This window comes from Vombatus ursinus, unplaced genomic scaffold (assembly GCF_900497805.2).
Source record: "Vombatus ursinus unplaced genomic scaffold, bare-nosed wombat genome assembly UNPS02012122.1, whole genome shotgun sequence".
NCBI lineage: Eukaryota > Metazoa > Chordata > Mammalia > Diprotodontia > Vombatidae > Vombatus > Vombatus ursinus.
Genome location: NW_020951900.1, coordinates 1,138,251 through 1,152,675, shown reverse-complemented (window position 1 = coordinate 1,152,675; position 14,425 = coordinate 1,138,251). Strand labels below are relative to the sequence as shown.

Genomic DNA, 14,425 nt, shown 5'->3' with positions numbered 1-14,425 from the left:
CCATCCATCCATCCATCCATCCATCCATCCATCCATCCATCCATCCACCCATCCATCTATCTGTCTATCTGTCCATTAATCTATTCATCCATCCATCCATCATCTATCTATCCATCTATACATCTATCTATTCATCTGCCTATCTAATCATCTATCTATCCTTCAAGTCACCTATCATCGATCTCTCCATCATCTATCAATCCATTTATCTATTGTCTATCTAACCATCCTTTTGCCTATCTATCTATCTATCTATCTATCTATCTATGTGTCTATCTATCTATCTATCTCCTTTGGGGGTTGGGACTGATGAACTCTTTGAGTGCCTTGTTTCTGTATTTGTTCATTAACCCTGCCCCCCTCTCCCCACGCCATCCAGGTTGAAATAAAAGCTGACATACTTTCTACTCTCTCCAAAACAAATAAACAAAAGGTTTTTTCTCCACATAAGTTGAAAGAAGGACATTGAATAACTTGAAGAATAAAGTTCAAGCTCCTAGCATGGCATTCCAGACCCTCCAGAATCTTGCCACAGTCAGTATTTCTGACCTCATACTTTTCCACACATTCTCCATATTTCTCCATGCTCTGGTCCTTCCTGCCTCGGTATTTTTGTTTATCTGCTCTCTCTACCTGGAATACTCTTCCCTCAAAGATTGTAAACCTTTGGTCCTGAGGTCTTTAAAGAAGTATATTTTGATCATTGCATTCAATATAATTGGTTTCCTTTGTACCCTTGTATATTTTATTTTATGCATTTAAAAATATGATTCTGAGAACAGGCTTCACCAGATTGCCAAAGGGGTCCAGGACACAAAAAGGTTAAGGATCCCTAGGCTAAGCGATCTCTAAAGCCCTTTCTAGCCCTCATATTCTAGAAAAACCATAGTAACCAAGTCAAGACTTTCACTTGATGCTACAACTCCATAGACTTGTGCTTAGAATAATCATAGATGAGTAGACTCAGGGTCTGCATCTCCCTTAGGCTATTGGAAAGCAGATGATGGAGTTATAACTAAGGTGACGAAACTGGGTCTATGCCTTAGGGCACTGACATTTATGGGGGATGCTGACAATCCTTATACTTATACTCCTCTAACAAGGTAGAAACCGATCAGTTTAGCACCTAGTCAGCAAGACTAATTAGAAAAATTGTAGTCTCCCAGATATATCGTTTCCTCTAGGCTCTTACCCTCCTAGTGTTCTGGGTTTTCTGTCTTCTTCCCCCCACAAATGAATTTGTCTCTAAGAGATAATTTGACCCTAAGGGTGTTTTGTGAAGCTTACCTTGATGTGAAAAATGCTAGTTACAGCTCTCTGCCTGGAGTTATCATTCCCTGTGGAATTGTCTTTGAGGCCCTTTTTCTCTTACATTGTCTTCTCTAGCCTCATTCCCAGCCTATCAGCTATTCTGCATTCCTGAGTTTATAACCACATCCTTTCACAGCGTCTCAGAGTCAGAAGGAATCCCAGGTGACATCATTGCCACCAGTGTATCTATTCAGCCTTAAGAGGCTCCGAGATGGGGGCAACTGGGTGGCACAGTGGATAGAGCACTGGCCCTGGAATCAGGAGGACCTGAGTTCAAATCCAGCCTCAGACACTTAACACTTAGTAGCTGTGCGACCCTAGGCAAGTCACAACCCCATTGCCTAGCAAAAAAACAAAAAACAAATAAAAAAAAGAGGCTTAGAGATGCAGCCCTAGAAAGGACCTTAGAAGTTATCTCATCCCTATTTTACAGATGAGGAAACTGAGTCCCAGAAAGGAGAAGCCCAATGTAGCAAAGCTGAGATTCCAACCCAAGTCTTCTGACTCCTTTCTGCTATACCATGCTGCCTCTCTAACACTGACTTAAAGACTTCTTACCATGGGAGAGCCCACTCCCTGCCCAGGAGGCCCATCCCACTGCTGGACAGTCATAATTGTTAGCAAGCTCTCCTTTCCGATGAGCCTAAGTTTGCCTTTGTACAGCTCCTACCTATTCCTCCTGATTCCATTCTCTGGACAATAGAGCTAGTTGCATCCCTCTTCCAAATGTCAGCCTTTCAAATACTTGAGGATGGCTCTCACATCCATTATTCCCATCCACATTGGCTCTTTTCTACATTAGACATCGCCATTTCCTTCATTCAATCTTTGTAAAAACTCAAGGTCCTTCCCCATGATTTTTTGGGGGCCTTTCTTTGTATCCCCAGTGCTTAACACTGTGTTTGGAACATAGTAGGTGTTTAATAAATGAATAAATGAAATTGACTGTTCTGGTAGCCCTTTTCTGGACACTTTCTGGCTGATCCATGGCAGCCCCAGAATGAGAGGTCTGTTTTCTGTTCATCATAAAAATTTTCTTCTCACAATATGTCCCTTTTCTTTGAGAGACAGCTAGGTGGCACAGAAGACTAAAAAGGTGTGTATGTGTGTTGGGGGAAGGGATTAAGGGGCAGGTGATGAACTGAGGTGGGGAACACTGGGTCTGGAATCAGGAAGATTTGAGTTCAAATTCTACCTCATATACTTACTATCTGTGAGACCCTGGGCAAATCACTTAATCTTTGATTGTCTTAATCCACTGGAGAAGAAAATGGCAAACCATCCAGTTTCTTTGCCAAGAAAATGCCATGGACTATGTGGTCCACTGGGTCACAAAGAGTCAGACATGACCGAACTGAACAACAATGTGCCAGACACTATGCTAAGCACTGGGGATACAAAAAGAAGCAAAAGATAGTCCCTGCCCTCAAGGAGCTTACAATCTAATGGGGGAAACAACATACAAATAAATATATAGAAAACAAGCTATATACAACAGAAATAGGAAATAATCAACAGAGGGAAGGCACTGGAGTTAAGAGGGGTTGGGGAAGTCTTCCTGGAGGAGGTAGGGTTTTAGGTGGGTCTTAAAGGAAGCAGGGAGGTCGGTAGTCAGAGCTGAGGAGGGAGAGCATTCCAGGCATGAGGGATAGACAGAGAAAGTGCCCAGAGCCAAGAGATGTTTATGAAATAGCCAGGAGGCCAGTATCACTGAATGGAAGACTATATGGTGGGGAGTAAGGTGTAAGAATCCTGGATAGGTAGAGGGGGCAGGTTATGAAGGGCTTTGAATGCCAAACAACATTTTGTATTTGATCCTGGAGGTGATAGAGAGCCACTGCAGCGTACTGACATGATCAGTCTTGCGTTTTAGGAAAACCACTTTGGTGGCTAAATGGAGGATGGACTGGACTGGGGAGAGACTTGGGGTTCCTATCTTTTTTTTTTTTTAATGTGTCACTGGCTAAATGTTTTAGTATTGTGCCCCTAATTCCATTTCCCCACTAAGCCTGTGGTTTTTATTATATTGCCTCTTGTTGCACTTTTGAGGAATGTATGTCATGTTATAGCAGAACTGATTATAGTTTAAGTTTTCCCCTGGTTTAGTTTATTTCACTCTATATCAGTACATACAAGTCTTCTCATGTGTCTTTGTTTTTGTTTGTTTGCTTGTTTGTTTGTTTGTTAGGCAATGGGGTTAAGTGACCTGCCCAGGGTCACACAGCTAGTAAGTGTTATGTGTCTGATGCCAGATTTGAATTCAGGTCCTCTTGACTCCAGGGCCAGTGCTCTATCCACTGCGCCACTTAGATGCCCCTGTTTTTGTTTTTTAAAATTTATTTCCATGTCTCTTTGAAACCATCCCCTTTACCATCTTTTATAACCATCATACTCACTTATGATAATTTATTCAACCATTCCTCAAACATTAGGCTTCCCATTAATTTCCAGATGTTTTGCCATTACAAAAAGAACTGCTATAAATATTTTTGCACTTATAGGACCTTTTCATATTTCTTTGATCTCTTTTGAGTATTAGCCTAGCAGTGATATAGCTTAGTGAAAACACATTCATAGTTTAGTAGCTTTTCATGTATAAATCCAAATTGCTTTGTAGAATGGTTGTACCCATTCCCAGGTCCAGCAACAGTGCATCCATGTGCCTAATGTTCCATAGCCCCTCCAACATTTGTCATCTTTGCCAACCTGTTGGGAGTGAGGTAGAATCTCAGAATCACTTTAATTTGTGTTTCTTTAATTATTAGTGATTTGGAACATTTTATACAGATAGCCTTGGTTTTGTCTCTTGAGGACTGCCTGTTCATATCCTTAGGCATTTATCAATTGGGAAATGGCTCTTATTCTTATAAATTTGAGTCAATTTCACACATATATATGATATAGATGTGTGCATATTTATATACATATATGTATATATATACACATATGTATGTATTTATATATGTATGTGTACATGTATATATACATATATACTTATGAAATAAGGCATTTGTTAGAGAAACTTGCTGCAAAGGTATTTTCCTCCAGTTAATTGTTTCCCTTTTAATTATAGCTTTATTTGATTTTTGCAAAAAAATCTTGTTACTTTTACGTAATAAAATTATCCATTTTATCTTCTGTGAGGTTCTCTGTCCTTTGCCTGGTCATGAACTTTTTTTCTATCCAACGATCTGAGAGGTTATTTTTTCCACACTTCTCTAATTTGTTTATGATGTGACCATTTATATCTAAGTCACACATCCATTTGGAGCTTATCTTCGTATGTGGTGTGAGGTGTTGGTCTAAATCTATTTTTTTTCATACCACTGCCCAATTTTCCTAGCAGATTTTTTTTTAATCAAATGGTGGATCCTGGCCCCGTTTCATAGTTGAGGACAGGAAGGAATTGGCTTATTGACAGAGATGGAGGAGCACTGACTCTGGTGTCCAAGGGCTGGGTTCCTATTTTTCCTCTGACACTTACTATGAATACTTATGTGTTCTTGGGCAAGTCACTTAGCCTCCTTGGGCCTCAGTTTCCTCATCTGTAAAATGAGGGGGTTGGGCTGGAAGGTTTCTGAGTTCTTTTCCAGCTCTAGATCTATGATCCTATGATGAGACAGTCAGACAGAGACAGAGAGAGGAGAGACAGAGAGGGGAGAGAGAGAAAGACAGAGAGAGAGAGAGGAGAGAGAGAGGGGAGAGAGAGAAAGACAGAGAGAGGCAGACAGAGAAACAGAGAGAATGAGAGAGACAGACAGACAGAGACAGACAGCAGAGATAGAGAAAGGGGGAGAAAGACAGTCAGAGAGACAGAGACAGAGATAGAGAGAGAAGAGACAGAGAAGGGTGGGAGAGAAAGAGACAGACAGACAGAGATAGAGACAGAACAGAGACAGAGAAAGGGGGAGAGAGACAGACAGACAGAGAGACAGAGACAGAGAGGAGAGACAGAGAGAGAGACAGAGAGAATGAGAGAGCGAGACAGACAGAGACAGAGAGAGGAGAGACAGAGAAGGGAGAGAGAGAAAGACAGACAGAGAGAGAGAGACAGAGAGAATGAGAGAGCGAGAGAGACAGAGACAGAGAGAGATAGAGAAAGGGAGAGAAAGACAGTCAGAGAGACAGAGACAGAGAGAGGAAAGACAGAAGGGAGAGAGAGAAAGAGAAACAGACAGGCAGAGCCAGAGACAGAGAGAGGAGAGACAGAGAAGGGTGACAGAGAGAGACATAAAGAACAGAGATAGAGAAGGGAGAGAGACAGAGACAGAGACAAGGAGGGGAGAGGGAGAGGGAGAGAGAAGGGCAGGGAGAAGAGACAAGAGGGAGACTAGATGGAAGAGAGGTCATAGGCTCGTATTCTAATGGAGGAAAGCTTACATTGTTCTCATCCTTCAAGGCTCAGCTCAGGAACCATCTCTCTAATGCATTTCCTGATGATCTCTGAAGCCCTCCATCCTCAAACATCCCCAGAGCACTCTGAGGGTCTTTTTCCTTCTCCTCACTTTCTACCTTGTATCTGAGGACAAGAACTAATAGTTCTTGTTAATCTTCACGGTCCCAGTCTGGAGCCCAGTGCCTGGCTCTGAATGAATGTTTGTTGAATCGATTTGAGGTTGATTTTGTTTAAACAACAATACAATTAATGGTCATGTTGGGCTGTCCCCTTTCCTATTCTTTTTCCATTATGTCGCTTGTCCCTAAGCCTTTCCTTAGAGGTCTTCAAGCAGAGGAAAGATGACCACACATTGAGGAGGTGGGAGAGGGAGAATCCTCCTTCCAGTACAGATTGGATTAGGTGACTTCCAGAGTCTTTTAACAACTGAATACAAACCTGAATCGCTCTGCCCTAATACAGCTGCTAGAATCTCTTAATTGGCCACATGACTATATATATAGTTAAGGAAAGTATATTCTCTGCTATGATTTTATATTCTCCTTCTTAATCTTTCTTTACCTCTAATCTTGCTTCTCATTTTGTGATTCTGTGCCTGATGTGGCCTCCTCAGCACTGCTGCTACTCTCTTGGAATCACACATCTTGCTGCATCAGGATGAGTGGGGAAAAGATTTGGAGGCAGAGGGCCTGAGTTCAAATTCTACCCTTGCCACTCTCTGCTACATCCTGGCTTCTGACCTCATCATTCCACCAAAACTGCTGTATTCAAAGTTACCAAAGATCTCTTTGTTGCCTGATCCAACAGCCTTTCCTCAATCCTCACTCTCTTTGCCCTCTCTGCAGCCTTTGGCACTGTCTATCACTCTCTCCTCTTTGATACTCTCTTCTCTAGGTTTTTGGGACATCCCTCTCTCTCCTTCTCTTTCTGACTACTCCTTCTCAGCCTTCCTGGCTTCCTTCAAGTCCCAGCTAAAATTCCACGTTTTCTAGGAAGCTTCTCTCAATCCCTCTTAATTCTAGTGCCTTCCCTCTGCTAGTTATTTCCGATTTTTCTGTATATAGCTTCTTTGTACATAGCTGTTTGCTTGTTGACTGACCAACTGTGGTCTTAGGGAAGTCCCTTCACCTCTTTGGGCCTTTGTTTCCTCCCCTGTAAAATAAGGAGGCAGGGGGCTGTCTAGATGACCTTGAATGTCCTTCCCAACTGTGTATCTGTGAGCCTGGAATTCTTACTCCAGTGCCTTATCTTGCCTATTACACCTTCTCAAAACTCATCCCTGGGTTACTGCTGCCATCGGCCTCCTTTGCCTTTATTTGCTGCTGAAAAAAGCAACAAAAACTGTGCGGATTAGGTCCAACCAAAAGCATGTTATATATTATCAGCCCCGCCTTCACCATAGCACGGCAATCCTCTTACCCCTTCCAAAGTCAATTCACTATTCCAATCAGCACAGAGTCTATTCCAAACCTTTTTGTCTCTGAAGTATTCCACCCACCCTCCACCCTCTAGGCTGAGGACTTCACCTTATACTTTAATGAAAAAAATTGCCCTCTTTCACCAAGAGCTAGCTCTTCTTTCCTCCTACTCATCTCAAATCACTCAGACGTCTGCCACCATCTCCTCTTTCAGTCCTGGCTACGATAAAGAGGCGATTTTTCTCCTTGCCAAGGAAAATTTCTTCACGTGCACCCTGGATCCCACTCCCTCCTATTTTCTTCAACAAATCTCTCCCTCAATCATTCTCTCTCTCTCTCTCTCTCTCTCTCTCTCTCTCTCTCTCTCTCTCTGTTCTTCCATATCTCCTTATCTACTGGTTCTTTTCTCTCTCTCTAAATAGATATAGACATGTCTATATCTCCACCATCTTTAAAAAAAACCTTCCTCTTGATCTGACCATTCCCCTGTGCCTATTGTCTGATGAGGCTCAACTCGTTAGGAAGGTTATCTTCTCTATATTTCCTCTCACTCTCTTCTAAACCCTCTGCAATCTGGCTCCCAGCTTCGTCATTCTACCCTCTCCAAAGTTACCAACGATCTCTTAATTGCCAAACCTAATGGCCTTTTCTCAATCTTCTTGACCTCTTGGTAGCCTTTGACACTGTTTATAATGATCTCTTTTTCCTCTCGCCATTTTCATTCCTCTCCTGATTCTCCTATCTGGCCATTTCTCATTCTCCTTTGTTGGATCTTCATCCAGATTTCTCCTGCTAACTATGGGTGTCCTCCAATGCTCTATCCTGGACCCTTTTTTCTTCTTCCTTTATGTTATCTTGCTTGGTGATCTCATTTCCCCTTCCCCTCTCCCTTCACCACCTGGGTAGATGATTCCCTAGTCTATATATCCAGATTTCATCTCTCTCCTGAGGTCTAGTCTCTCATCACCAACTGCCTTTTCAACATCTAGAATCAAATGCCCTGTAGGCATCTCAAAATCAACATGTCTACAACAGAACTCATTATCTATCTCTCCCCCCAATTTTCTGCTTCCCACCCCCTAACCTTCTCTCTTCCTAACTTTTCTATCACCATTAAGGTACAACCATCCTCTTAGTCACTCAGGCTTGCAACCTCGGTTTTATTTTTGACTCCTCACTCACATGCACCCCACATATCTAATCTGTTGCCAAATCTCACCGTTTCTATCTGGAGTACATATCTCATAAATGCTCCCTCCTCTCCTCTGGCAGTGTAAGAGGTGGTGGCAGTTTCGTTACCCTGGTACAGGCTCTCATCACCACATGTTCCGACTATTGGAATATCCTGCTGACTCGTCTCCCTGCCTCAACTCTCTCCCCACTCTAATCTATCTCTCACTTCCAAATGGTTTTCCTAAAGCTAGGTCTGACCATGTCACTGCCCTACCCAGTCAGCTCTAGCATCTCCCTAATACCTACAGGATCAAATATAATCCTCTTTTGGCATTTGCGGTCCTTCCCTATCTGGCCCCTATCTGGCCCACATTCTATGATCAGCTATTCTGGACTCCTTGCTGTTCCTCCAACAGAACTTTCCATCTTTTGACTATGTTTTTGCATTGGTGGTGTCTTCTCTCCCCTCTTCCCCCTGACCTCCCCTTCCTGGCTTCCTTTAAGATTCAGTTCAAATCCCACGCTCTGCAGGAGGCCTTACCCCTCTTTCCTACTGCTATCACCTTCCCTCTGGGACAACCTTCTATCTACTCTGTACAGATCTTATATGTACCTAGTTATTCACATTTTGTCTTCCCATGAGAATATGAGCTCCTTGAGGGCAGGGATTATTTTTAGTTTTTCACTGAATGCAAATTTGAAGGTGGCTAGGTGGCACAGAAAATAGAATGCTGGACCTAGAGTCAGGAAGACTTGAGTTCAAATCTACCCTCAGACGCCTGATAGCTATGTGACCCTGGGCAAGTCACATCAGCTCTGCCTCAGTTTCCTCATCTGTAAAGTGGGGATAATAATAGTACCACATCCCATGGTTGTTGTGAGAATTAAATGAGATATTTATAAAATGCTTAGCATAGTGCCTGGTACATAGTAAGGGCTATATAAATTCTAACTATTACTATTAATAATTATAATTGATTAGAGGAAATAAGACACAGAAACAACATTCCTTGACTCCAATGGATCTGTAACCTCATCAATGTGGGAGTTTTCTCCAAGGACCCATGCAGATTATGCTTCCCATTAATTCTCCACAGGAGGGATCTACCTGATGCTGGGGGCCTTTTTCAAATTTTCTTGACATGGCATAGATGCCCATGGGGCCCACAAGCTATCCATTAGTTTTCCTGAGCATCCTACTATTTTTTCTTATCATACTTTTCTTGTTTGGCATCTTCTTAGTGAATGCCCCCATGTAATTCCTTGTTTGCAATGCGATGTGGCCTGTACAATTTCCTAGTTCACTCTTGTCTTTGTATCTCCACTGCCTGGAACAATTTTCTTTTTCTTTCTTTCTTTCTTTCTTTCTTTCTTTCTTTCTTTCTTTCTTTCTTTCTTTCTTTCTTTCTTTCTTTCTTTCTTTCTTTCTTTCTTTCTTTCTTTCTTTCTTTCTTTTCTTTCTTTCTTTCTTTCTTTCTTTCTCTCTTTTCTTTCTTTCTTTCTTTCTCTCTTTTCTTTCTCTCTTTTCTTTCTTTCCTTCCTTTTTTCCTTCCTTCCTCCTTCTTCCTTCCTTTCTTTCCTTCTTTCTCCTTCCTTTCTTTTTCTTTCTTTCTTTCATTCTTTCTCCTTCCTTCCTTTTTTCCTTCCTTCCCTGGGATTTTATTTGTGGAGAGCTCCCAAATTGAATCTCCTTTAACTATGGCAGAATAGCAACTGCTTTGGATGGGAAAGTCTTAGAATTGCCGGGGGTCCTTGAGGGGTTAACATGACTTGCTAGGAAGTGTCCTAGATCCAACTTTAACCCAGTTGAACTGTCTAATTCTCAGTTAAGCTCTCTGCTATGCCATGCCTGGAACATAATAAATGCTCAGAGGCAGCTCAGTGGCATAGCAGATAATGTTGGACTCAGAGTCAGGAAGACCTGAGTTCAAATCCAACCTCAGACATCTACTAGCTGTATAAACCTAGGCAAGTCATTTTATTGCTCACAGCCTCAGTTTCCTCATAAGTACAATGTACATCTACACGTAAATCTCAATCTGTGAAATCTGGGGAGAGGGGAGGGAAATCTGTAAAATAACCCTAATAACCTTTACAGGGTTGTTGTGTCAATTGAGATAATGTATGAAAAGTGCTTTGGAAACATCAAAGCATCATGGAAATGTAAGATATTATCATCATTATTATTACTGTCAATGGCTTGATTGTTGATTGTGTGTGTGTGTGTGTGTGTGTGTGTGTGTGTGTGTTAACTGTCTAAGACCAGCCCACCTAGATTTACAGAGGTTCATCACCAGGTTTGCTGGAGGCTGGAGGGTGATGTGGTATGTTTTGCTGCCATAGCAGCTCTTAAAAGTCACCTCCAAGTCACGAGATCTGCATCGGTGAAGGGGGAGTCACTCCCCATTAAGTGTCATTATCATGGGAAACAAATCACGGGTGGCTAAGTATCAAAGAAAAAGGTGGGCAAAATTTTCGTGGGCATCAATACAGCTAGATTTCTTTTCTTCCTCCCTTTTCCCCTCCCCCCACTCCAAGATAATGGACATAGAAAACAAAATCTTGAGACAAAAACGGATCTTGGTGAAAATACAAGAAACCCAAAACCCCCGGAAGTTACGAAAGCAAATTTCTATTCTGGAGACCCATTTGAATCTGGTAAGTGGCGTTGTTGGCCTCGCTATCCAAACCACCCCTTTCCCTTGCAATGGGCATAATGGGATATGATGAGAAAAAAGCTGCACTTGGGCAGTCAGAAGACCTGAGTTCAAATTCTACCTGTAATAGTTACTACTTCTGTGACTGTGGTCAAGTCCTTGTGTCTATGGGAGTCTATAAAAGTGAGGGGATTAGAGCCTATGGCTTCTGGAGTCTGAGCTCTAGACCTGGGATCCTACGATCCTGTGACCAGGCTGAGCCTCATGTTTTCATTTGTAAGGTGGGGGTGATCATATTCATATTTCCCACTTACAGGGCTGTGAAGAGGGACAACCATTGTTAACCTTAAAGTGCTTAGGAAAGCCAAGTTATAATTTGACCCCCCGAGGGCTTCTGGGGAAGAGGGAGAAGCTTGTAGAAATAGACACTGGGCTATTAATGTTTGGGGATCCTGGGGTTGAGTCCTAATGCTCTGTGGGGAAATGACTTTCTTTGTGACCTTTCATCTCACATTGGTTGCTTCTTGCCCAGGGAAGGATGATGCATGAGGAATCCCTAGAATTGCCCTGAGTTCCCCCTAAATAATGCTCCTACTCTCTCCCTGGCACCCAAAATATAACTCTCTCTCTCCCAAGGTACAATGCCTTTTATTTCCCAGAGATCTATGAGGCTTAAAATGCAGCTCCCTTTTGGAGAAGGAACACACTGGAAAATGCCCACTGGGGGATAACTGACTTGTATGGGGCAGCTAGGTGGCGCCGTAGTGCATAGAGCATCATTCCTAGAATCAGGAAGACTCAATCTTCCTGAGTTCAAATCCGACCTCTGACACTTACTAGCTATGTGACGCTGGGCAAGCCACTTCACTCTGTTTGCCTCAGTTTCCTTATCTGTAAAATGAGCTGGAGAAGGAAATGGAAAACAACTGCAGCATCTTTGCCAAGAAAACCCCAAATGGGGTCATGAAGAATTGGACATGACTGAACAACAAAAACCAGGTCCTTTCCTGGGACCCCACTTTAGCAGAGGGTAAAGAGAATGAGCCAGGGGCTCTCTGGGTGTTTAAAGAAGATACACCACGATCCTTAGTGCTTTTTAAAGTGCATCTCAGGTAGGACCTACCTTCCATTTTCCAGTTATCATTTTCCCCATCTCACCCCTTGACATCACAAGGTGCCTATTTTTTGTTTGGTTTTGTTTTTTGGTGGCAATTGGGGTTAAGTGACTTGCCCAGGGTCACACAGCTAGTAAGTGTCAAGTGTTTGAGGCAAGATTTGAACTCAGGTCCTCTTGACTCCAAGGCTGGAGCTCTATCCACTGTGCCACTTAGCTGCCCCCAAGGCACCTATTTTGTATGGACATTCTATGTCCCTGTGGTTGTTTTTCCTCCTCCCTACAGGGAGGAATGTAAGCTGTTAATGACTAGCCCAAAAGGAGAACTCAGGTCTCCTGGGCACTCTTCCATGCAGTACTGTCTTTAATCTATCTATCTCCTAGGTGTGTGTTGTGAGGAACAAATGAATTGCTCTCTGTGAATATCTTTTGAAAAGTGCCGAGTATTCTTCACAGGATGACTCTGGCAATGGAGCACATTTTGAAGCAAAACATTGTTGTTTTTGTTTTTTCTTTTTTAAACTGCTATTCACTGTTAAGAGAAACAAAAAATTTAACTTCTCAACGCCTCAGTCAATTCTCTAAGCCTTTAAGCTTCAGAGTAGGGGCCAGTCTTCAATGGTTGAGGGGGCTTTCTCCTTGGAAATCCCCTATACCAATTCAATCATGGTTCTGATCCCTAAAAATAAATCCACAATCCTACCTGAGCAGGGCACCTTCTCTTCTTCCATCGGCACAAGGAATGAGCTAATTAGCCCCACACATGAGGAAAGGACATTTATAAGCTGGAGTGTGTCCAGAGGAGAGCAATGAGGATGGGGAAGAGACTCCTGATCGTTCCACATGGAGTATCAGTAGAAGGAAGTAGTATTATTTAGCTTAGAAAATAGAGAAGCCTGGGGGTCTGGGTGAGTTGGTGGGTGGGGGCATGAGGGTTCTCTTCAAGCACTTGAAGAGTCCCAAAGGTTAGCATGTGAAAGAAGATTTTGCTTCCTTCCTTCCACCAAGTTAAAACTAGCAGCCATAGGTGAAAGTTACCAAGAGGTCAGTTTAAGAGTGAGAATAAGAAAAACTTCCCAGCAATGAGAGCTGTGACAAAGTGGACTGGCCTGCCTGGGGAAGGATCAGCTATTCCCTCACTATAATCTCTAAGCAAATGCTGAGTGACCACATGCTGGGGGAGATGGAAAGGAAATTCTTTTTCAGTTCCAGGGTGTACGGCCACTGGGAGATTCAGGGATTCCAAGAATGGAGCCATGGTTACGATCAGAAAGACCGGAACACTTCTTAGGACAGAGTGATCGTGAGATCCTAACTCCAGTTTCCAAAGGGGAGGAAAGGGAGTGTCTTTAAACTTCTTGCATAAGAGGCAGCTGATGTAGGGGAAAGAGCCTTAGACTTAGACTTGGAGGCAGAGAAACTGGACTACTTGAGAGTCACGCATCATGTTTTCATGCAGAGCCGTTGCTCCCTTTTCCCACTAAACCCTGACAGGTAGTCTCTTGGGCAGGTCACTGTCCACTTTGACACGATGCTGACCACCAATTCCAAGCTCCGGCATGACATAGAAGATCTGCGGTTTGAGAAGGCAGCGTATGACCACGTCTACCGGCAGCTCCGTCGGCAGCTTGTGATGCAGAAGAAAACGATGCATGTGGCCGTTGAACAGTCTACACAAGCTTACAACCAGCGGTAAGCAGGGAGAGAAAAATGGCAGGCTGGGAGAGGGCCTTTGCAGGGCTTGGCTGAGAATCTGGCGCCCTCTTGGGACCAAGAGGGAAAAAAATCCACCTCCATTTTGGTTATACAGAGGTTGTCTCTTCTGTGTAGAAAGGTTTGTGTTGCCTACAAATGAATGTTTTTTGAGTGGCAAAGTTGGTTTTAGAACAAAGTATTTCTGTAAAGAGAATCCAATAGAACCCCATAGAGTTCTATAGGAAAAATTAGAGATATATTTGCATAGGGGAAAAATTCCCCTCTATACTTCTAGTACCAAACACTATAATGATCCTATCTCTCTATCCATCTATCTATCTATCTATCTAACTATCTATCTATCTATCTCTCTATCCATCCATCCATCTATCTATCTATCTCTCTATCCATCCATCCATCTATCTATCTCTCTATCCATCCATCCATCTATCTATCTATCTCTCTATCCATCTATCTATCTATCTATCTATCTATCTATCTATCTATCTATCTATCTATCTATCTATCTCTCTATCTCTCTATCCATCCATCCATCCATCTATCTATCTATCTATCTATCTATCTATCTATCTATCTGTCTATCTATCTATCTCTCTATCCATCCATCCATCTATATATCTATCTATCCATCCATCCATCC

At 42.6% G+C, this 14,425-nt stretch overlaps 1 protein-coding gene across 1 annotated transcript in view; it reads left to right on the top strand.

The window, feature by feature from the left end:
• CCDC63 (coiled-coil domain containing 63) overlaps positions 1–14,425 on the top strand; it is a 48,787-nt gene that overhangs the window by 14,493 nt on the left and 19,869 nt on the right. The window contains exons 3-4 of the mRNA XM_027857361.1: positions 10,837–10,956; positions 13,580–13,761. Coding sequence (XP_027713162.1) covers positions 10,837–10,956; positions 13,580–13,761 — 302 coding nt within the window. The remainder of the gene's footprint in view (positions 1–10,836; positions 10,957–13,579; positions 13,762–14,425) is intronic.